The sequence below is a fragment of the Somniosus microcephalus genome, chromosome 15, assembly GCF_052327205.1.
Source record: "Somniosus microcephalus isolate GS21.2 chromosome 15, FLI_Smic_1.0, whole genome shotgun sequence".
NCBI lineage: Eukaryota > Metazoa > Chordata > Chondrichthyes > Squaliformes > Somniosidae > Somniosus > Somniosus microcephalus.
This window is the reverse complement of record NC_141001.1, coordinates 27,832,608-27,853,644: the sequence shown is the minus strand read 5'-3', so window position 1 is coordinate 27,853,644 and position 21,037 is coordinate 27,832,608. Positions and strand designations below refer to the sequence as shown.

The following is a 21,037-nucleotide window of genomic DNA, read 5'->3' as shown; positions in this document are numbered from 1 at the left end:
GTGAGTGAGTGAGTGAGTCTGTGTTGTGAGTGAGTGAGTCTGTGTTGTGAATGAGTGAGTATGTGTAGTGAGTGAGTGAGTCTGTGTTGTGAATGAGTGAGTATGTGTAGTGAGTGAGTGAGTCTGTGTTGTGAGTGAGTGAGTGAGGCTGTGTTGTGTGTGAGTGAGTGAGTGCGTCTGTGTTGTGTGAGTGAGTGAGTCTGTGTTGTGTGTGAGTGAGTGAGTCTGTGTTGTGTGAGTGAGTGAGTGAGTCTGTGTTGTGTGAGTGAGTGAGTCTGTGTTGTGAGTGAGTGAGTGTGTGAATCTGTATAGTGAGTGAGTCTGTGCAGTGTGTGAGCGAGTGAGTCTGTGTAGTGTGTGAGTGAGTGAGTGCGTCTGTGTTGTGAGTGAGTGAGTCTGTCTTGTGTGTGAGTGAGTCTGTGTTGTGAGTGAGTGAGTCTGTGTTGTGAGTCAGTGAGTGAGTCTCTGTTGTGAGTGAGTGAGTCTGTGTTGTGAGTGAGTGAGTCTGTGTTGTGAGTGAGTGAGTCTGTGTTGTGTGAGTGAGTGAGTCTATATTGTGTGTGAGTGAGTGAGTCTGTGTTGTGAGTGAGCGAGTGAGTGAGTCTGTGTTGTGAGTGAGTGAGTGAGTCTGTGTTGTGTGAGTGAGTGAGTGAGTCTGTGTTGTGTGAGTGAGTGAGTCTGTGTTGTGAGTGAGTGAGTGTGTGAATCTGTATAGTGAGTGAGTCTGTGCAGTGTGTGAGCGAGTGAGTCTGTGTAGTGTGTGAGTGAGTGAGTGCGTCTGTGTTGTGAGTGAGTGAGTCTGTCTTGTGTGTGAGTGAGTCTGTGTTGTGAGTGAGTGAGTGAGTCTGTGTTGTGAGTCAGTGAGTGAGTCTCTGTTGTGAGTGAGTGAGTCTGTGTTGTGAGTGAGTGAGTCTGTGTTGTGAGTGAGTGAGTCTGTGTTGTGTGAGTGAGTGAGTGTGTGTCTATATTGTGTGTGTGAGTGAGTCTGTGTTGTGAGTGAGCGAGTGAGTGAGTCTGTGTTGTGAGCGAGTGAGTGAGTCTGTGTTGTGTGAGTGAGTGAGTGAGTCTGTGTTGTGTGAGTGAGTGAGTCTGTGTTGTGAGTGAGTGAGTGTGTGAATCTGTATAGTGAGTGAGTCTGTGCAGTGTGTGAGCGAGTGAGTCTGTGTAGTGTGTGAGTGAGTGAGTGCGTCTGTGTTGTGAGTGAGTGAGTCTGTCTTGTGTGTGAGTGAGTCTGTGTTGTGAGTGAGTGAGTGAGTCTGTGTTGTGAGTGAGTGAGTGAGTGAGTCTGTGTTGTGAGTCAGTGAGTGAGTCTCTGTTGTGAGTGAGTGAGTCTGTGTTGTGAGTGAGTGAGTCTGTGTTGTGAGTGAGTGAGTCTGTGTTGTGTGAGTGAGTGAGTCTATATTGTGTGTGAGTGAGTGAGTCTGTGTTGTGAGTGAGCGAGTGAGTGAGTCTGTGTTGTGAGTGAGAGAGTGAGTCTCTGTTGTGAGTGAGGGAGTCTGTGTTGTGAGTGAGTGAGTCTGTGTTGTGAATGAGTGAGTCTGTGTAGTGAGTGCGTGAGTCTGTGTTGTGAGTGAGTCTGTGTTGTGAGTGAGTGAGTAAGTCTGTGTTGTGAGTGAGTGAGTGAGTCTGTGGTGTGAGTGGGTGAGTCTGTGTTGTGAGTGAGTGAGTCTGTGTTGTGTGAGTGAGTGAGTGAGTCTGTTGTGAGTGAGGGAGTCTGTGTTTGTGAGTGAGTGAGTCTGTGTTGTGAATGAGTGAGTCTGTGTAGTGAGTGAGTGAGTGAGTCTGTGTTGTGAGTGAGTGAGTGAGTCTGTGTTGTGAGTGAGTGAGTCTGTGATGTGAGTGAGTGAGTGAGTCTGTGTTGTGAGTGAGAGAGTCTGTGTTGTGAGTGAGTGAGTCTGCATTGTGTGAGTGAGTGAGTGAGTCTGTGTTGTGAGTGAGTGAGTCTGTGATGTGTGTGAGTGAGTGAGTCTGTGTAGTGAGTGAGTGAGTGAGTCTGTGTTGTGTGAGTGAGTGAGTCTGTGTTGTGAGTGAGTGAGTCTGTGATGTGAGTGAGTGAGTCTGTGTTGTGAGTGTGTGAGTGAGCCTGTGTTGTGAGTGAGTGAGTCTGTGTTGTGAGTGAGTGAGTGAGTCTGTGTTGTGAGTGAGTGAGTCTGTGTTGTGAGTGAGTGAGTCTGTGTTGTGTGAGTGAGTGGGTGAGTCTGTGTTGTGAGTGAGTGAGTCTGTGGTGTGAGTGAGTGAGTGAGTGAGTCTGTGTTGTGTGAGTGAGTGGGTGAGTCTGTGTTGTGAGTGAGTGAGTCTGTGGTGTGAGTGAGTGAGTGAGTGAGTCTGTGTTGTGTGAGTGAGTCTGTGTTGTGTGAGTGAGTGAGTCTGTGTTGTGAGTGAGTGAGTCTGTGTTGTGAGTGAGTGAGTGTGTGAATCTGTATAGTGAGTGAGTGAGTCTGTGCAGTGTGTGAGCGAGTGAGTCTGTGTAGTGTGTGAGTGAGTGCGTCTGTGTTGTGAGTGAGTGAGTCTGTCTTGTGTGTGAGTGAGTCTGTGTTGTGAGTGAGTGAGTGTTGTGAGTGAGTCTGTGTTGTGAGTGAGTGAGTGAGTCTGTGTTGTGAGTCAGTGAGTGAGTCTCTGTTGTGAGTGAGTGCGTGAGTCTGTGTAGTGAGTGAGTGAGTGAGTCTGTGTTGTGAGTGAGTGAGTCTGCATTCTGTGAGTGAGTGAGTCTGTGTTGTGAGTGAGTGAGTGAGTCTGCATTGTGTGTGAGTAAGTCTGTGATGCAAGTGAGTGAGTCTGTGCTGTGTGAGTGAGTGAGTGAGTCTGTGTTGTGAGTGAGTGAGTGAGTCTGCATTGTGTGAGTGAGTGAGTCTGTGTTGTGAGTGAGTGAGTGAGTCTGTGTTGTGAGTGAGTGAGTCTGTGCTGTGAGTGAGTCTGTGTTGTGTGAGTGAGTCTGTGTTGTGAGTGAGTCTGTGTTGTGAGGGAGTGAGTGAGTCTGTGTAGTGAGTGAGTGAGTCTGTGTTGTGAGTGAGTGAGTCTGTGTTGTGAGTGAGTGAGTCTGTGTTGTGAGTGAGTGAGTCTGTGTTGTGAGTAAGTGAGTCTGTGTTGTGTGAGTGAGTGAGTCTGTGTTGTGAGTGAGTCTGTGTTGTGTGTGAGTGAGTGAGTGCGTCTGTGTTGTGAGTGAGTGAGTCTGTGTTGTGAGTGAGTGAGTGAGTCTGTGTTGTGAGTGAGTCTGTGTTGTGAGTGAGTGAGTCTGTGTTGTGAGTCAGTGAGTGAGTCTCTGTTGTGAGTGAGTGAGTCTGTGTTGTGAGTGAGTGAGTCTGTGTTGTGAGTGAGTCTGTGTTGTGTGAGTGAGTCTGTGTTGTGTGTGTGTGAGTCTGTGCTGTGAGCGAGTGAGTCTGTGTTGTGAGTGAGTCTGTGTTGTGCGTGAGTGAGTGAGTCTGTGCTGTTAGTGAGTGAGTCTGTGTTGTGTGTGAGTGAGTCTGTGCTGTGAGCGAGTGAGTGAGTGAATATGTGTTGTGTGAGTGAGTCTGTGTTGTGTGTGTGAGTGAGTGAGTCTGTGTTGTGAGTGAGTGAGTCTGTGGTTTGAGTGAGTGAGTTAGTCTGTGTTGTGAGTGAGTGAGTCTGTGTTGAGAGTGAGTGAGTGAGTCACTCACTCACAAAACACAGACTCCATCACTCACACACAACACAGACTCACTCACTCACACACCTATTCACTCACTCACAGCATAGACTCACTCACTCACAACACAGACTCACTCACTCACACAACTCTGTGTTGTGAGTGAGTGAGTCTGTGTTGAGTGAGTGAGTGAGTCTGTGTTGTGAGTGAGAGAGTGAGTCTGTGCTGTTAGTGAGTGAATCTGTGTTGTGTGAGTGAGTGAGTCTGTGCTGTGAGCGAGTGAGTGATTATGTGTTGTGTGAGTGAGTGACTCTGTGTTTGTGTGTGAGTGAGTGAGTCTGTGTTGTGTGAGTGAGTGAGTGAGTCTGTGTTGTGAGTGAGTGAGTCTGTGTTGTGTGTGAGTGATGGAGTCTGTGTTTTGTGAGTGAGTGAGTCTGTATTGTGAGTGAGTGAGTCTGTGTTGTGTGTGAGTGATGGAGTCTGTGTGAGTGAGTGAGTGTGTCTGTATTATGTATGTGTGTGAGTGAGTCTGTCTTGTGATTGAGTGAGTGATGGAGTCTGTGTAGCATGAGTGAGTCTGTGTTATGTGTGAGTGATGGAGTCTCTGTTGTGTGAGTGAGTGTGTCTGTGTGAGTGAATGAGTGAGTCTGTGTTGTGTGAGTGAGTGTGTCTGTGTGAGTGAATGAGTGAGTCTGTGTTGTGTGAGTGAGTGTGTCTGTGTGTGAGTGAGTCTGTGTTGTGAGTGAGTGAGTCTGTGTTGTGAGCGAGTGAGTCTGTGTTGCGAGCGAGTGAGTCTGTGTTGCGAGCGAGTGAGTCTGTGTTGCGAGCGAGTGAGTCTGTGTTGTGAGCGAGTGAGTCTGTGTTGTGAGTGAGTGAGTCTGTGTTGTGCGTGAGTGAGTGAGTGAGTCTGTGTTGTGAGTGAGTGAGTGAGTCTGTGTCGTGAGTGAGTGAGTCTGTGTTGTGTGAGTGAGTGAGTCTGTGTTGTGAGTGAGTGAGTCTGTGTTGTCAGTGAGTGTGTGTTGTGAGTGAGTCTGTGTTGTGAGTGAGGGAGTCTGTGTTGTGCGTGAGTGAGTGAGTGAGTCTGTGCTGTGAGTGAGTGAGTCTGTATTGTGTGTGAGTGAGTAAGTGTTGTGAGTGAGTGAGTCTGTTGTCTGAGTGAGTGAGTCTGTTGTCTGAGTGAGTGAGTCTGTGTTGTGAGTGAGTGAGTGAGTGTGTCGTGAGTGAGTGAGTCTGTGTTGTGTGAGTGACTGAGTCTGTGTTGTGAGTGAGTGAGACTGTGTTGTGAGTGAGTGAGTCTGTGTTGTGAGTGAGTGAGTCTGTGTTGCGAGTGAGTCTGCGTTGTGAGCGAGTGAGTCTGTGTTGTGTGAGTGTGTGAGTCTGTGTTGTGTAAGTGAGTGAATCTGTGTTGTGTGAGTGAGTGAGTGAGTCTGTATTTTGAGTAAGGGAGTCTGTGTAGTGAGTAAGTCTGTGTTGTGAGTCTGCGTTGTGAGTGAGTGAGTCTGTGTTGTGTGAGTGTGTGAGTCTGTGTTGTGTGAGTGAGTGAGTCTGTGTTGTGTGAGTGAGTGAGTATGTGATGTGAGTGAGTGAGTCTGTGATGTGAGTGAGTGAGTGAGTCTGTGTTGTGTGAGTGAGTGAGTGAGTCTGTGTTGTGAGTGAGTGAGTGAATCTGTGTTGTGTGAGTGAGTCTGTGTTGTGAGTGAGTGAGTCTGTGTTGTGAGTGAGTGAGTCTGTGTAGTGAGTGAGTGAGTCTGTCTTGTGAGTGAGTGAGTCTGTGTTGTGAATGAGTGAGTCTGTGTTGTGAGTGAGTGAGTCTCTGTTGTGAGTGAGTGAGTCTGTATTGTGTGTGAGTGAGTCTGTGTTGTGAGTGAGTGAGTCTGTGTTGTGAGTGAGTCTGTGTTGTGTGAGTGAGTGAATGAGTCTGTGTTGTGTGAGTGAGTGAGTGAGTCTGTGTAGTGAGTGAGTCTGTATTGTGTGTGTGAGTGAGTCTGTGTTGTGAGAGTGAGTGAGTGAGTCTGTGTAGTGTGTGAGTGAGTGAGTCTGTGTTGTGAGTGAGTGAGTCTGTGTTGTGTGAGTGAGTGAGTCTGTGTAGTAAGTGAGTGAGTGAGTCTGTGTTGTGAATGATTGGGTGAGTGAGTCTGTGTTGTGAGTGAGTGAGTGAGTCTTTATTGTGTGTGAGTGAGTGAGTCTGTGTTGTGAGTGAGTGAGTCTGTGTTGTGAGTAAGTGAGTGAGTCTGTGTTGTGAGTGAGTGAGTCTGTATTGTCTGTGAGTGAGTCTGTGTAGTGATTGAATGAGTGAGTCTGTGTTGTGAGTGAGTGAGTCTGTGTTGTGAGTGAGTGAGTCTGTGTTCTGAGTGAGTGAGTGTGTTCTGAGTGAGTGAGTCTGTGTTGTGTGTGAGTGACTCTGTTGTGTGAGTGAGTGAGTCTGTATTGTGTGTGAGTGTGTGAGTCTGTGTTTGAGTGAGTGAGTGAGTCTGTGTTGTGAGTGAGTGAGTGAGTCTGTATTGTGTGTGAGTGAGTGAGTCTGTGTTGTGAGTGAGTGAGTCTGTATTGTGTGTGAGTGAGTGTATTGTGTGTGAGTGAGTCTGTATTGTGAGTGAGTGAGTGAGTCTGTGTTGTGAGTGAGTCTGTGTTGTGAGTGAGTGAGTCTGTATTGTGTGTGAGTGTGTATTGTGTGTGTGAGTCTGTATTGTGAGTGAGTGACTGAGTCTGTGTTGTGAGTGAGTCTGTGTTGTGTGAGTGAGTGAATGAGTCTGTGTTGTGAGTGAGTGAGTCTGTGTTGTGAGTGAGTGAGTGAGTCTGTGTTGTGAGACTGAGTGAGTGAGTCTGTGTAGTGTGAGTGAGTGAGTCTGCGTAGTGAGTGAGTGAGTGAGTCTGTGTTGTGAATGAGCGAGTCTGTATTGTGTGTGAGTGAGTGAGTCTGTGTTGTGAATGAGTGAATGAGTCTGCGTTGTGAGTGAGTGAGTGAGTCTGTATTGTGTGTGAGTGAGTCTGTGTAGTGATTGAATGAGTGAGTCTGTGTTGTGAGTGAGTCTGTGTTGTGAGTGAGTGACTGAGTCTGTGTTGTGAGTGAGTCTGTATTGTGTGTGAGTGAGTGAGTCTGTGTAGTGAGTGAGTTAGTCTGTGTTGTGAGTGAGTGAGTCTGTGTTGTGAGTGAGTGAGTCTGTGTTATGCGTGAGTGAGTGAGTGTTGTGAGTGAGTCTGTGTTGTGTGAGTGAGTCTGTGTTGTGAGTGAGTGAGTCTTTGCTGTGTGAGTGAGTGAGTGAGTGAGTCTGTGTTGTGTGTGAGTGAGTCTGTGCTGTGAGCGAGTGAGTCTGTGTTGTGAGTGAGTCTGTGTTGTGTGTGAGTGAGTGAGTCTGTGTAGTGAGTGAGTGAGTCTGTGTTGTGTGTGAGTGAGTCTGTGTTGTGAGTGAGTGAGTCTGTGTTGTCAGTGAGTGAGTGTGTGTTGTGAGTGCCTGAGTGAGTCTGTGTTGTGAGTGAGTGAGTCTGTGTTGTGAGTGAGTGAGTCTGTGTTGTGAGTGAGTGAGTCTGTGTTGTGAGTGAGTGACTGAGTCTGTGTTGTGAGTCAGTGAGTGAGTCTGTATTGTGTGTGAGTGAGTGAGTCTGTGTAGTGAGTGAGTGAGTCTGTGTAGTGAGTGAGTGAGTCTGTGTTGTGTGTGAGTGAGTCTGTGTTGTGTGTGAGTGAGTCTGTGTTGTGAGTGAGTGAGTCTGTGTTGTGTGAGTGAGTGAGTTAGTCTGTGTTGTGAGTGAGTGAGTCTGTGTTGTGAGTGAGTGAGTCTGTGTTATGCGTGAGTGAGTGTTGTGAGTGAGTCTGTGTTGTGTGAGTGAGTCTTTGCTGTGTGAGTGAGTGAGTGAGTGAGTCTGTGTTGTGTGTGTGAGTCTGTGCTGTGAGCGAGTGAGTCTGTGTTGTGAGTGAGTCTGTGTTGTGTGTGAGTGAGTGAGTCTGTGTAGTGAGTGAGTGAGTCTCTGTTGTGAGTGAGTGAGTCTGTGTTGTCAGTGAGTGAGTGTGTGTTGTGAGTGCCTGAGTGAGTCTGTGTTGTGAGTGAGTGAGTCTGTGTTGTGAGTGAGTGAGTCTGTGTTGTGTGAGTGAGTGAGTTAGTCTGTGTTGTGAGTGAGTGAGTCCGTGTTGTGAGTGAGTGAGTCTGTGTTATGCGTGAGTGAGTGAGTGAGTGTTGTGAGTGAGTCTGTGTTGTGTGAGTGAGTCTGTGTTGTGAGTGAGTGAGTCTGTGTTGTGAGTGAGTGAGTCTGTGTTGTCAGTGAGTGAGTGTGTGTTGTGAGTGCCTGAGTGAGTCTGTGTTGTGAGTGAGTGAGTCTGTGTTGTGAGCGAGTGAGTCTGTGTTGTGTGAGTGAGTGAGTTAGTCTGTGTTGTGAGTGATTGAGTCCGTGTTGTGAGTGAGTGTGTCTGTGTTGTGTGTGAGTGATGGAGTCTCTGTTGTGTGAGTGAGTGTGTCTGTGTGAGTGAGTGTGTGAGTCTGTGTTGTGAGTGAGTGAGTCTGTGCTGTGTGAGTGAGTGAGTGAGTGAGTGTGAGTCTGTGTTGTGTGTGAGTGAGTCTGTGCTGTGAGCGAGTGAGTCTGTGTTGTGAGTGAGTCTGTGTTGTGCGTGAGTGAGTGAGTCTGTGCTGTTAGTGAGTGAGTCTGTGTTGTGTGTGAGTGAGTCTGTGCTGTGAGCGAGTGAGTGAGTGAATATGTGTTGTGTGAGTGAGTCTGTGTTGTGTGTGTGAGTGAGTGAGTCTGTGTTGTGAGTGAGTGAGTCTGTGGTTTGAGTGAGTTAGTCTGTGTTGTGAGTGAGTGAGTCTGTGTTCAGAGTGAGTGAGTGAGTCACTCACTCACAAAACACAGACTCCATCACTCACACACAACACAAACTCACTCACTCACACAACACAGCCTCACTCACTCACTCACAACAGACTCAATCACTCACAACACAGACTCACTCACTCACTCACACACACAACACAGACTCACTCACTTACTCACACACACAACACAGACTCACTCACACACCTATTCACTCACTCACAGCATAGACTCACTCACTCACAACACAGACTCACTCACTCACACAACTCTGTGTTGTGAGTGAGTGAGTATGTGTTGTGTGAGTGAGTGAGTCTGTGTTGTGTGAGTGAGTGAGTCTGTGTTGAGAGTGAGAGAGTGAGTGAGTCTGTGTTGTGAGTGAGTGAGTCTGTGTTGTGAGTGAGTGAGTGAGTCTGTGTTGTGAGTGAGTGAGTCTGTGTAGTGAGTGAGTGAGTCTGTGTAGTGATTGAATTAGTGAGTCTGTGTTGTGTGAGTGAGTGAGTGAGTCTGTGTAGTGAGTGAGTCTGTGTTGTGTGAGTGAGTGAGTCTGTGTTGTGAGTGAGTGAGTCTGTGTTGTGAGTGAGTGAGTCTGTGTTGTGAGTGAGTGAGTGAGACTGTGCTGTGAGTGTGAGTGAGTGAGTATGTGCTGTGAGTGAGTGAGTCTGTATTGTGTGTGAGTGAGTCTGAGTTGTGTGAGTGAGTCTGTGTGGTGTGAGTGAGTGAGCCTGTGTTGTGAGTGAGTGAGTCTATGTTGTGAGTGAGTGAGTGAGTCTGTGCTGTGAGTGAGTGAGTCTGTATTGTGTGTGAGTGAGTCTTTGTTGTGAGTGAGTGAGTGAGTCTGTGTAGTAAGTGAGTGAGTGAGTCTGTGTTGTGAATGAGTGAGTCTGTATTGTGTGTGAGTGAGTGAGTCTGTGTAGTGATTGAATGAGGGAGTCCGTGTTGTGTGTGTGTGAGTGAGTCTGTGTTGTGAGTGAATGAGTGAGTGAGTCGTAGTGATTGAGTGAGTGAGTCGGTGCTGTGAGTGAGTGAGTGAGTCTGTGTTGTGAGTGAGTGAGTCTGTGTAGTGAGTGAGTGAGTCTGTGTTGTGAATGAGTGATTATGTGTAGTGAGTGAGTGAGTGTTGTGAGTGAGTTTGTGTTGTGTGTGAGTGATTCTGTGTTGTGTGAGTGAGTGAGTCCGTGTTCTGTGAGTGAGTGAGTCTGTGATGTGAGTGAGTGAGTGTGAGTGAGTCTGTGTTGTGAGTGAGTGAGTGAGTCTGCGTTGTGAGTGAGTGAGTGAGTCTGCGTTGTGTGAGTGAGTGAGTGAGTCTGTGTTGTCAGTGAGTGAGTGTGTGTTGTGAGTGAGTGAGTCTGTGTTGTGAGTGAGGGAGTCTGTGTTGTGAGTGAGACTGTGTTGTGAATGAGTGAGGCTGTGTAGTGTGTGAGTGAGTCTGTGTTGTGAGTGAGTTTGTGTTGTGTGTGAGTGAGTCCGTGTTGTGTGAATGAGTGTGCGTCTGTGTTGTGAGTGAGTGAGTCTGTGTAGTGAGTGAGTGAATCTGTGTAGTGAATGAGTGATTATGTGTAGTGAGTGAGTGAGTGAGTCTGTGTTGTGAGTGAGTTTGTGTTGTGTGTGAGTGATTCTGTGTTGTGTGAGTGAGTGAGTCTGTGTTCTGTGAGTGAGTGGGTCTGTGTTGTGAGTGAGTCTGTGTTGTGAGTGAGTGAGTGAGTCTGTGTTGTGAGTCTGTGTTGTGAGTGAGTGAGTGAGTCTGTGTTGTGAGTGAGTCTGTGTTGTGAGCGAATGAGTCTGTGTTGTGAGCGAGTGAGTGTGTTGTGAGCAAGTGAGTCTGTGTTGTGAGCGAGTGAGTCTGTGTTGTGAGCGAGTGAGTCTGTGTTGTGAGCGAGTGAGTCTGTGTTGTGAGCGAGTGAGTCTGTGTTGTGAGCGAGTGAGTCTGTGTTGTGAGCGAGTGAGTCTGTGTTGTGAGCGAGTGAGTCTGTGTTGTGAGCGAGTGAGTCTGTGTTGTGAGCGAGTGAGTCTGTGTTGTGAGCGAGTGAGTCTGTGTTGTGAGCGAGTGAGTCTGTGTTGTGAGCGAGTGAGTCTGTGTTGTGAGCGAGTGAGTCTGTGTTGTGAGCGAGTGAGTCTGTGTTGTGAGCGAGTGAGTCTGTGTTGTGAGCGAGCGAGTGAGTCTGTGTTGTGAGTGAGCGAGTGAGTCTGTGTTGTGAGTGAGCGAGTGAGTCTGTGTTGTGAGTGAGTTTGTGTTGTGTGAGTGAGTGAGTCCGTGTTGTGTGAATGAGTGAGTGAGTCTGTGTTGTGAGTGAGCGAGTGAGTCTGCGTTGTGAGTGAGTGAGTGAGTCTGTGTTGTGTGAGTGAGTGAGTCTGTGTTGTGTGAGTGAGTGAGTCTGTGTTGTGAGTGAGTGAGTGAGTCTGTGTTGTGAGTGAGTGAATCTGTGTTGTGCGTGACTGAGTGAGTGAGTCTGTATTGTGTGTGAGTGAGTCTGTTGTGAGTGAGTGAGTCTGTGTTGTGTGAGTGAGTGAGTCTGTGTTGTGTGTGAGTGAGTCTGTGTTGTGAGTGAGTGAGTCTGTGTTGTGAATGAGTGAGGCTGTGTAGTGAGTGAGTGAGTGAGTCTGTGTTGTGAATGAGTTTGTGTTGTGTGTGAGTGAGTCTGTGTTGTGTGAGTGAGTGAGTCCGTGTTGTGTGAATGAGTGAGTGAGTCTGTGTTGTGAGTGAGTGAGTCTGTGTTGTGAGTAAGTCTGTGTAGTGAGTGAGTGAGTCTGTGCAGTGAGTGAGTGAGTGAGTCTGTGTTGTGAGTGAGTGAGTGAGTCCAAGTTGTGAGTGAGTGAGTGAGTCTGTGTTGTGAGTGAGTGAGTGAGTCTGTGTTGTGTGAGTGAGTGAGTGAGTGAGTCTGTGTTGTGAGTGAGTGAGTGAGTCTGTGTTGTGAGTGAGTCTGTGTTGTGCTTGAGTGAGTGAGTGAGTCTGTGTTGTGTGAGTGAGTGAGTGAGTCTGTGTTGTGTGTGAGTGAGTCTGTGTAGTGAGTGAGTGTGTGAATCTGTGTTGTGAGTGAGTGAGTCTGTTGTGTGAGTGAGTGAGTCTGTGTTGTGAGTGAGTGAGTCTGTGTTGTGAGTGAGTGAGTGAGTCTGTGTTGTGAGTGAGTCTGTGTTCTGTGAGTGAGTCTGTGTTGTGAGTGAGTGAGCCCGTGTTCTGAGTGAGTGAGTGAGTCTGTGTTGTGAGTGAGTCTGTGTTGTGAGTGAGTGAGTGAGTGAGTGAGTCTGTGTTGTGTGTGAGTGCTGTGGTCTGTGTTGTGAGTGAGTGAGTCTATGTTGTGTAACTGAATGAATCTGTGTTGTGTGAGTCAGTGAGTGAGTCTGTATTGTGAGTGAGTGAGTCTGTGTTGTGAGTGAGTGAGTGAGTCTGTGTTGTGAGTGAGTCTATGTTGTGTAACTGAGTGAATCTGTGTTGTGTGAGTCAGTGAGTGAGTCTGTATTGTGAGTGAGTGAGTCTGTGTCATGAGTGAGTGAGTCTGTGTTGTGTGAGTGAGTGAGTCTGTGTTGTGTGAGTGAGTGAGTCTGTGTTGTCAGTGAGTGAGTGTGTGTTGTGAGTGAGTCTGTGTTGTGAATGAGTGAGGCTGTGTAGTGAGTGAGTGAGTGAGTTTGTGTTGTGTGTGAGTGAGTCTGTGTTGTGTGAGTGAGTGAGTCCGTGTTGTGTGAATGAGTGAGTGAGTCTGTGTTGTGAGTGAGTGAGTCTGTGTTGTGAGTCTGTGTTGTGAGCGATTGAGTCTGTGTTGTGAGTGAGTGAGACTGTGTTGTGAGTGAGTGAGTGAGTCTGTGTTGTGAGTGAGTGAGTGAGTCTGTGTTGTGAGTGAGTGAGTCTGTGTCGTGAGTGAGTGAGTGAGTCTGTGTCGTGAGTGTGAGTGAGTCTGTGTTGTCAGTGAGTGAGTGTGTGTTGTGAGTGAGTGAGTCTGTGTTGTGAATGAGTGAGGCTGTGTAGTGAGTGAGTGAGTGTTGTGAGTGAGTTTGTGTTGTGTGTGAGTGAGTGAGTCCGTGTTGTGTGAATGAGTGAGTGAGTCTGTGTTGTGAGTGAGTGAGTCTGTGTTGTGAGTCTGTGTTGTGAGCGATTGAGTCTGTGTTGTGAGTGAGTGAGTGAGACTGTGTTGTGAGTGAGTGAGTGAGTCTGTGTTGTGAGTGAGTGAGTCTGTGTTGTGAGTCTGTGTTGTGAGCGATTGAGTCTGTGTTGTGAGTGAGTGAGTGAGACTGTGTTGTGAGTGAGTGAGTGAGTCTGTGTTGTGAGTGAGTGAGTGAGTCTGTGTTGTGAGTGAGTGAGTGAGTCTGTGTCGTGAGTGAGTGAGTGAGTCTGTGTCGTGAGTGAGTGTGAGTCTGTGTCGTGAGTGAGTGTGAGTCTGTGTCGTGAGTGAGTGAGTCTGTGTTGTGTGAGTGAGTGAGTGAGTCTGTATTGTGCGTGAGTGAGTCTGTGTTGTGAGTGAGTGAGTCTGTGTTGTGTGAGTGAGTGAGTGAGTCTGTATTGTGTGTGAGTGAGTCTGTGTTGTGAGTGAGTGAGTCTGTGTTGTGAGTGAGTCTGTGTTGTCAGTGAGTGAGTGTGTGTTGTGAGTGAGTCTGTGTTGTGAATGAGGGAGTCTGCGTTGTGAGTGAGTGAGTCTGTGTTGTGAGTGAGTGAGGCTGTGTAGTGAGTGAGTGAGTGTGTTGTGAGTGAGTTTGTGTTGTGTGTGAGTGAGTCTGTGTTGTGTGAGTGAGTGAGTCAGTGTTGTGTGAATGAGTGAGTGAGTCTGTGTTGTGAGTGAGTGAGTCTGTGTTGTGAGTGAGTGTGTGTTGTGAGTGAGTGAGTCTGTGTTGTGAGTGAGTGAGTCTGTGTAGTGAGTGAGTGAGTCTCTATTGTGAGTGAGTCTGCGTTGTGAGCGAGTGAGTGAATCTGTGTTGTGTGAGTGAGTGAGTCTGTAATGTGAGTAAGGGAGTCTGTGTTGTGAGTGAGTCTGTGTTGTGAATGAGTGAGTCTGTGTAGTGAGTGAGTAAGTCTGTGTTGTGAGTCTGCGTTGTGAGTGAGTCTGTGTTGTGAGTGAGTTTGTGTTGTGTGAGTGAGTGAGTCCGTGTTGTGTGAATGAGTGAGTGAGTCTGTGTTGTGAGTGAGCGAGTGAGTCTGCGTTGTGAGTGAGTGAGTGAGTCTGTGTTGTGTGAGTGAGTGAGTCTGTGTTGTGTGAGTGAGTGAGTCTGTGTTGTGAGTGAGTGAGTGAGTCTGTGTTGTGAGTGAGTGAATCTGTGTTGTGCGTGACTGAGTGAGTGAGTCTGTATTGTGTGTGAGTGAGTCTGTTGTGAGTGAGTGAGTCTGTGTTGTGTGAGTGAGTGAGTCTGTGTTGTGTGTGAGTGAGTCTGTGTTGTGAGTGAGTGAGTCTGTGTTGTGAATGAGTGAGGCTGTGTAGTGAGTGAGTGAGTGAGTCTGTGTTGTGAATGAGTTTGTGTTGTGTGTGAGTGAGTCTGTGTTGTGTGAGTGAGTGAGTCCGTGTTGTGTGAATGAGTGAGTGAGTCTGTGTTGTGAGTGAGTGAGTCTGTGTTGTGAGTAAGTCTGTGTAGTGAGTGAGTGAGTCTGTGCAGTGAGTGAGTGAGTGAGTCTGTGTTGTGAGTGAGTGAGTGAGTCCAAGTTGTGAGTGAGTGAGTGAGTCTGTGTTGTGAGTGAGTGAGTGAGTCTGTGTTGTGTGAGTGAGTGAGTGAGTGAGTCTGTGTTGTGAGTGAGTGAGTGAGTCTGTGTTGTGAGTGAGTCTGTGTTGTGCTTGAGTGAGTGAGTGAGTCTGTGTTGTGTGAGTGAGTGAGTGAGTCTGTGTTGTGTGTGAGTGAGTCTGTGTAGTGAGTGAGTGTGTGAATCTGTGTTGTGAGTGAGTGAGTCTGTTGTGTGAGTGAGTGAGTCTGTGTTGTGAGTGAGTGAGTCTGTGTTGTGAGTGAGTGAGTGAGTCTGTGTTGTGAGTGAGTCTGTGTTCTGTGAGTGAGTCTGTGTTGTGAGTGAGTGAGCCCGTGTTCTGAGTGAGTGAGTGAGTCTGTGTTGTGAGTGAGTCTGTGTTGTGAGTGAGTGAGTGAGTGAGTGAGTCTGTGTTGTGTGTGAGTGCTGTGGTCTGTGTTGTGAGTGAGTGAGTCTATGTTGTGTAACTGAATGAATCTGTGTTGTGTGAGTCAGTGAGTGAGTCTGTATTGTGAGTGAGTGAGTCTGTGTTGTGAGTGAGTGAGTGAGTCTGTGTTGTGAGTGAGTCTATGTTGTGTAACTGAGTGAATCTGTGTTGTGTGAGTCAGTGAGTGAGTCTGTATTGTGAGTGAGTGAGTCTGTGTCATGAGTGAGTGAGTCTGTGTTGTGTGAGTGAGTGAGTCTGTGTTGTGTGAGTGAGTGAGTCTGTGTTGTCAGTGAGTGAGTGTGTGTTGTGAGTGAGTCTGTGTTGTGAATGAGTGAGGCTGTGTAGTGAGTGAGTGAGTGAGTTTGTGTTGTGTGTGAGTGAGTCTGTGTTGTGTGAGTGAGTGAGTCCGTGTTGTGTGAATGAGTGAGTGAGTCTGTGTTGTGAGTGAGTGAGTCTGTGTTGTGAGTCTGTGTTGTGAGCGATTGAGTCTGTGTTGTGAGTGAGTGAGACTGTGTTGTGAGTGAGTGAGTGAGTCTGTGTTGTGAGTGAGTGAGTGAGTCTGTGTTGTGAGTGAGTGAGTCTGTGTCGTGAGTGAGTGAGTGAGTCTGTGTCGTGAGTGTGAGTGAGTCTGTGTTGTCAGTGAGTGAGTGTGTGTTGTGAGTGAGTGAGTCTGTGTTGTGAATGAGTGAGGCTGTGTAGTGAGTGAGTGAGTGTTGTGAGTGAGTTTGTGTTGTGTGTGAGTGAGTGAGTCCGTGTTGTGTGAATGAGTGAGTGAGTCTGTGTTGTGAGTGAGTGAGTCTGTGTTGTGAGTCTGTGTTGTGAGCGATTGAGTCTGTGTTGTGAGTGAGTGAGTGAGACTGTGTTGTGAGTGAGTGAGTGAGTCTGTGTTGTGAGTGAGTGAGTCTGTGTTGTGAGTCTGTGTTGTGAGCGATTGAGTCTGTGTTGTGAGTGAGTGAGTGAGTCTGTGTTGTGAGTGAGTGAGTGAGTGAGTCTGTGTTGTGAGTGAGTGAGTGAGTCTGTGTCGTGAGTGAGTGAGTGAGTCTGTGTCGTGAGTGAGTGTGAGTCTGTGTCGTGAGTGAGTGTGAGTCTGTGTCGTGAGTGAGTGAGTCTGTGTTGTGTGAGTGAGTGAGTGAGTCTGTATTGTGCGTGAGTGAGTCTGTGTTGTGAGTGAGTGAGTCTGTGTTGTGTGAGTGAGTGAGTGAGTCTGTATTGTGTGTGAGTGAGTCTGTGTTGTGAGTGAGTGAGTCTGTGTTGTGAGTGAGTCTGTGTTGTCAGTGAGTGAGTGTGTGTTGTGAGTGAGTCTGTGTTGTGAATGAGGGAGTCTGCGTTGTGAGTGAGTGAGTCTGTGTTGTGAGTGAGTGAGGCTGTGTAGTGAGTGAGTGAGTGTGTTGTGAGTGAGTTTGTGTTGTGTGTGAGTGAGTCTGTGTTGTGTGAGTGAGTGAGTCAGTGTTGTGTGAATGAGTGAGTGAGTCTGTGTTGTGAGTGAGTGAGTCTGTGTTGTGAGTGAGTGTGTGTTGTGAGTGAGTGAGTCTGTGTTGTGAGTGAGTGAGTCTGTGTAGTGAGTGAGTGAGTCTCTATTGTGAGTGAGTCTGCGTTGTGAGCGAGTGAGTGAATCTGTGTTGTGTGAGTGAGTGAGTCTGTAATGTGAGTAAGGGAGTCTGTGTTGTGAGTGAGTCTGTGTTGTGAATGAGTGAGTCTGTGTAGTGAGTGAGTAAGTCTGTGTTGTGAGTCTGCGTTGTGAGTGAGTCTGTGTTGTGAGTGAGTGAATCTGTGTTGTGTGAGTGAGTCTGTGTTGTGAGTGAGTGAGTCTGTGTTGTGAGTGAGTGAGTCTGTGTAGTGAGTGAGTGAGTCTGTGTAGTGAGTGAGTGAGTCTGTCTTGTGAGTGAGTGAGTCTGTGTTGTGAGTGAGTGAGTGAGTCTGTGTTGTGAGTGAGTGAGTGAGTCTCTGTAGTGAGTCTGTATTGTGTATGAGTGAGTCTGTGTTGTGAGTGAGTGAGTCTGTGTTGTGAGTGAGTGAGTCTGTGTTGTGTGAGTGAGTGAATGAGTCTGTGTTGTGTGAGTGAGTGAGTGAGTCTGTGTAGTGAGTGAGTCTGTATTGTGTGTGTGAGTGAGTGAGTCTGTGTTGTGAGTGAGTGAGTGAGTCTGTGTTGTGAGAGTGAGTGACTGAGTCTGTGTAGTGTGTGAGTGAGTGAGTCTGTGTTGTGTGAGTGAGTGAGTCTGTGTAGTGTGAGTGAGTGAGTCTGTGTTGTGAGTGAGTGAGTCTGTGTTGTGAGTGAGTGAGTGAGTCTGTGTTGTGAGTAAGTGAGTGTGTCTGTGTTGTGAGTGAGTGAGTGAGTCTATATTGTCTGTGAGTGAGTCTGTGTAGTGATTGAATGAGTGAGTCAGTCATGTGAGTGAGTGAGTCTGTGTTGTGCGTGTGTGAGTGAGTCTGTGCTGTGAGCGAGTGAGTGAATATGTGTTGTGTGAGTGAGTCTGTGTTGTGTGTGTGAGTGCGTGAGTCTGTGTTGTGAGTGAGTGAGTCTGTGGTTTGAGTGAGTGAGTTAGTCTGTGTTGTGAGTGAGTGAGTCTGTGTTGAGTGAGTCTGTGTTGTGTGAGTGAATGAGTGAATGAGTCTGCGTTGTGAGTGAGTCTGTATTGTGTGTGAGTGAGTCTGTGTAGTGATTGAATGAGTGAGTCTGTGTTGTGAGTGATTGAGTCTGTGTTGTGAGTGAGTGAGTGTTCTGAGTGAGTGAGTCTGTGTTGTGAGTCAGTGAGTGAGTCTGTGTTGTGAGTGAGTGAGTCTGTATTGTGTGTGTGTGAGTGAGTCTGTGTAGTGAGTGAGTGAGTCTGTGTTGTGTGTGAGTGAGTCTGTGTTGTGAGTGAGTGAGTCTGTGTTGTCAGTGAGTGAGTGTGTGTTGTGAGTGCCTGAGTGAGTCTGTGTTGTGATTGAGTGAGTCTGTGTTGTGCGTGAGTGAGTGAGTGTGAGTCTGTGTTGTGTGTGTGAGTCTGTGCTGTGAGCGAGTGAGTCTGTGTTGTGAGTGAGCCTGTGTTGTGCGTGAGTGAGTGAGTCTGTGCTGTTAGTGAGTGAGTCTGTGTTGTGTGTGAGTGGGTCTGTGCTGTGAGCGAGTGAGTGAGTGAATATGTGTTGTGTGAGTGAGTCTGTGTTGTGTGTGTGAGTGAGTGAGTCTGTGTTGTGAGTGAGTGAGTCTGTGGTTTGAGTGAGTTAGTCTGTGTTGTGAGTGAGTGAGTCTGTGTTGAGTGAGTGAGTGAGTCACTCACTCACAAAACACAGACTCCATCACTCACACACAACACAGACTCACTCACTCACAACAGACTCACTCACTCACAACACAGACTCACTCACTCACACACACACAACACAGACTCACTCACTCACACACACAACACAGACTCATTCACTCACACACACACAACACAGACTCACTCACTCACACACACAACACAGACTCACTCCCTTACTCACACACACAACACAGACTCACTCACTCACACACCTATTCACTCACTCACAGCATAGACTCACTCACTCACAACACAGACTCACTCACTCACAGAACTCTGTGTTGTGAGTGAGTCTGTGTTGTGTGAGTGAGTGAGTCTGTGCTGTTAGTGAGTGAATATGTGTTGTGTGAGTGAGTGAGTCTGTGTTGTGTGTGTGAGTGAGTGAGTCTGTGTTGTGTGTGTGTGAGTGAGTCTGTGTTGTGTGTGTGAGTGAGTGAGTGAGTCTGTGTTGTGAGTGAGTGAGTCTGTGTTGTGTGAGAGTGATGGAGTCTGTGTTTTGTGAGTGAGTGAGTCTGTATTGTGAGTGAGTGAGTCTGTGTTGTGTGTGAGTGATGGAGTCTGTGTGAGTGAGTGAGTGTGTCTGTGTGAGTGACTGAGTGAGTCTGTGTTATGAGTGAGTGAGTGTGTCTGTGTTATGTATGTGTGTGTGAGTCTGTCTTGTGAGTGAGTGATGGAGTCTGTGTAGCATGGGTGAGTCTGTGTTATGTGTGAGTGATGGAGTCTCTGTTGTGTGAGTGAGTGTGTGAGTCTGTGTTGTGAGTGAGTGATGGAGTCTATGTTGTGTGAGTGAGTCTGTGTTGTGTGTGTGAGTGAGTTTGTGTTGTGAGTGAGTGAGTGATGGAGTCTGTGTTGTGAGTGAGTGATGGAGTCTATGTTGTGTGAGTGAGTCTGTGTTGTGTGTGTGAGTGAGTTTGTGTTGTGAGTGAGTGAGTGATGGAGTCTGTGTTGTGTTTGAGTGATGGAGTCTGTGTTGTGTGAGTGAGTGTGTCTATGTGTGTGAGTGTGTCTGTGTGAGTGAATGAGTGAGTCTGTGTTGTATGAGTGAGTGTGTCTATGTGCGTGAGTGAGTCTGTGTTGTGTGAGTGAGTCTGTTGTGAGTGAGTGAGAGAGTGAGTGATTCCGTGTTGTGTGAGTGAGTGAGCATGCCTATGTGTGTGCATATCTATGCATGAATTTGTGTGTGCAGGGTTATGTCAGTGTATATGTTTGTGAATGTCTTTATGTACATCTGTATGCATATTTCTGTCTGTGTGCATATATCTCTGTATATGTGTCTATGTTTGGTTCCGTGTGTGCCTGTATCTTCATTTGTATCTGTGCGAGTCTCTGTTTATATGTATGTTTCTGTATGTGGGTGCCTGTATGTATGTGTCTCTATATGTTTCTGTGTGCCTGTGTCTTTGTGTGTGTGTGTGTCTGTGTATGTTTCTGTGTGTGTCTGTATATTTCTGTGTATGTTTCTGTATGTCTGTCTGTTTCTGTGTGTGTCTCTGTATATTTCTGTGTGTCTGTATATGTTTCTGTTTGCCTATATATTTCTCTATGTGTTTGTGTGTCTGTATATTTCTGTGTATATTTCTGTGGTTGTGTCTATGTATTTCTGTTTATGTTTCATGTTTCTGTATATTTCTGTGTCTGTGTGTGTTTCTGTGTGTCTGTATATTTCTGTGTGTGTGTGTGTTTCTGTGTGTCTGTATATTTCTGTGTGTGTGTGTTTCTGTGTGTCTGTATATTTGTGTGTGTTTCTGTGTGTCTGTATATTTCTGTGTGTTTCTGTGTTTGTGTATATTTCTGTGTGTGTGTGTGTGTGTGTGTTTCTGTGTGTCTGTATATTTCTGTGTGTGTGTTTGTGTGTCTGTATATTTCTCTGTGTGTGTTTCTGTGTTCATGTCCTGGAGAGTATGGAAAATGAAGTGAACAAAAAAGAAGCAGAATGTTTGGAGAGGATGATGGAGACAGAGCGAAGGAGCGCAGTGCCCGGGCAGGAGAGTGAGCTGGTTAACTGGCAGCTCGCCAGCCACATACCACATTACTGAGAAAATCAGCTTCGTTCAAATCTTCCAAATCCACAAGGCTTGAAGCTGCGAAGAGTTTCTCTGCCCCGAAGTTATCCAGGATATCCATAGTGAATGAGGAACAGGGGCTCCGCCGGGGAGTCAGTCGCTCAAGTCGCTCGGATCTTCCAGATATTGCAGCTCGGGGGAACTGCCTCTCGGAGCCCAGGCTCTTTAAACTCTGCCGCTGTCTGCTCTGGAGTTGCGAAAGCTTCAGGATGGCAAGGCTGTTTAAACGGTCCCAATGCCTGCCGATCGGTGTCAGGCTCCTTAGAGCAGAATGTGACGGCGATCTATGCCTCTCGCTGCGAGCTTTCTGCTGTCTGTGTTGGATGTGTCAGTTTAGCACAGACTGTTCGCCAGCTGCAGGCTCTCGGCTCGATCTCCAAGCTCGATCTTGTCTATTGGAGATCTCGCTCTCTCTCTGTCCCCTTGTGTGAACTCCAGTCCAAACCCCATACGACTCACTGCCTCCCTCCTGCAAGGACTCACTCCACCACTAACCAGTTCACACACCCCTCACAGCACTTTCTCCAGACCTCACGTCACTCCCTCTAGCTCCACAATTAACCCTTTGAGAACTCTTAGCAGTAGCAACATTTATTAACTTAATATATATTTTCCTTAGAAGATTTGCCATACTTTGAGAATACTTAGGTGGTGCATTACTTTGGAGTCCCAACAGGCAGTGGGACTATGGGGCAGCAGGGTGCAGATTCAAACTCCCCAAACCCCTGAGTTCCCAATCTCGGTCAGGCTACTAACCCAGTTAAATGTCAGCTGTGGCTCACTCGCCTCTGAGTCATGAAGGTTGTGGGTTCAAGTCCCCCTCCAGGGACTTGAACACATAAATCTAGGCTGACACTCCAGTGCAGTGCTGAGGGAGTGCTGCACTGTCAGAGGTGCCGTCTTTCGGATGGGATATTAAGCCGAGGCCCCGTCTGCTCTCTCAGGTGGACGTAAAAGATCCCATGGCACTATTTCGAAGAAGAGCAGGGGACGTTAACCTGGTGTCCTGACCAATATTTATTCCTCAATCAACATAACAAAAAAAGATTATCTGGTCACTATCACAGTGCTGTTTGTGGGAGCTTGCTGTGCACAAATTGGCTGCCGCGTTTCCCACATTACAACAGTGACTACGCTTATAAAAGTACTTCATTGGCTGTAAAGCACTTTGGGACGTCCGGTGGTCATGAAAGGCGCTATATGAATGCA

The 21,037-nt window shown here is 47.3% G+C and overlaps 1 protein-coding gene across 1 annotated transcript in view; it reads right to left on the bottom strand.

The window, feature by feature from the left end:
- The window catches only part of creb3l1 (cAMP responsive element binding protein 3-like 1), a 240,548-nt gene extending 220,185 nt beyond the window's left edge, over positions 1–20,363 (bottom strand). The window contains exon 1 of the mRNA XM_086007584.1: positions 19,791–20,363. Coding sequence (XP_085863710.1) covers positions 19,791–19,889 — 99 coding nt within the window. The 5' untranslated portion in view covers positions 19,890–20,363. The remainder of the gene's footprint in view (positions 1–19,790) is intronic.
- Between the last annotated feature and the right edge of the window lie 674 nt (positions 20,364–21,037).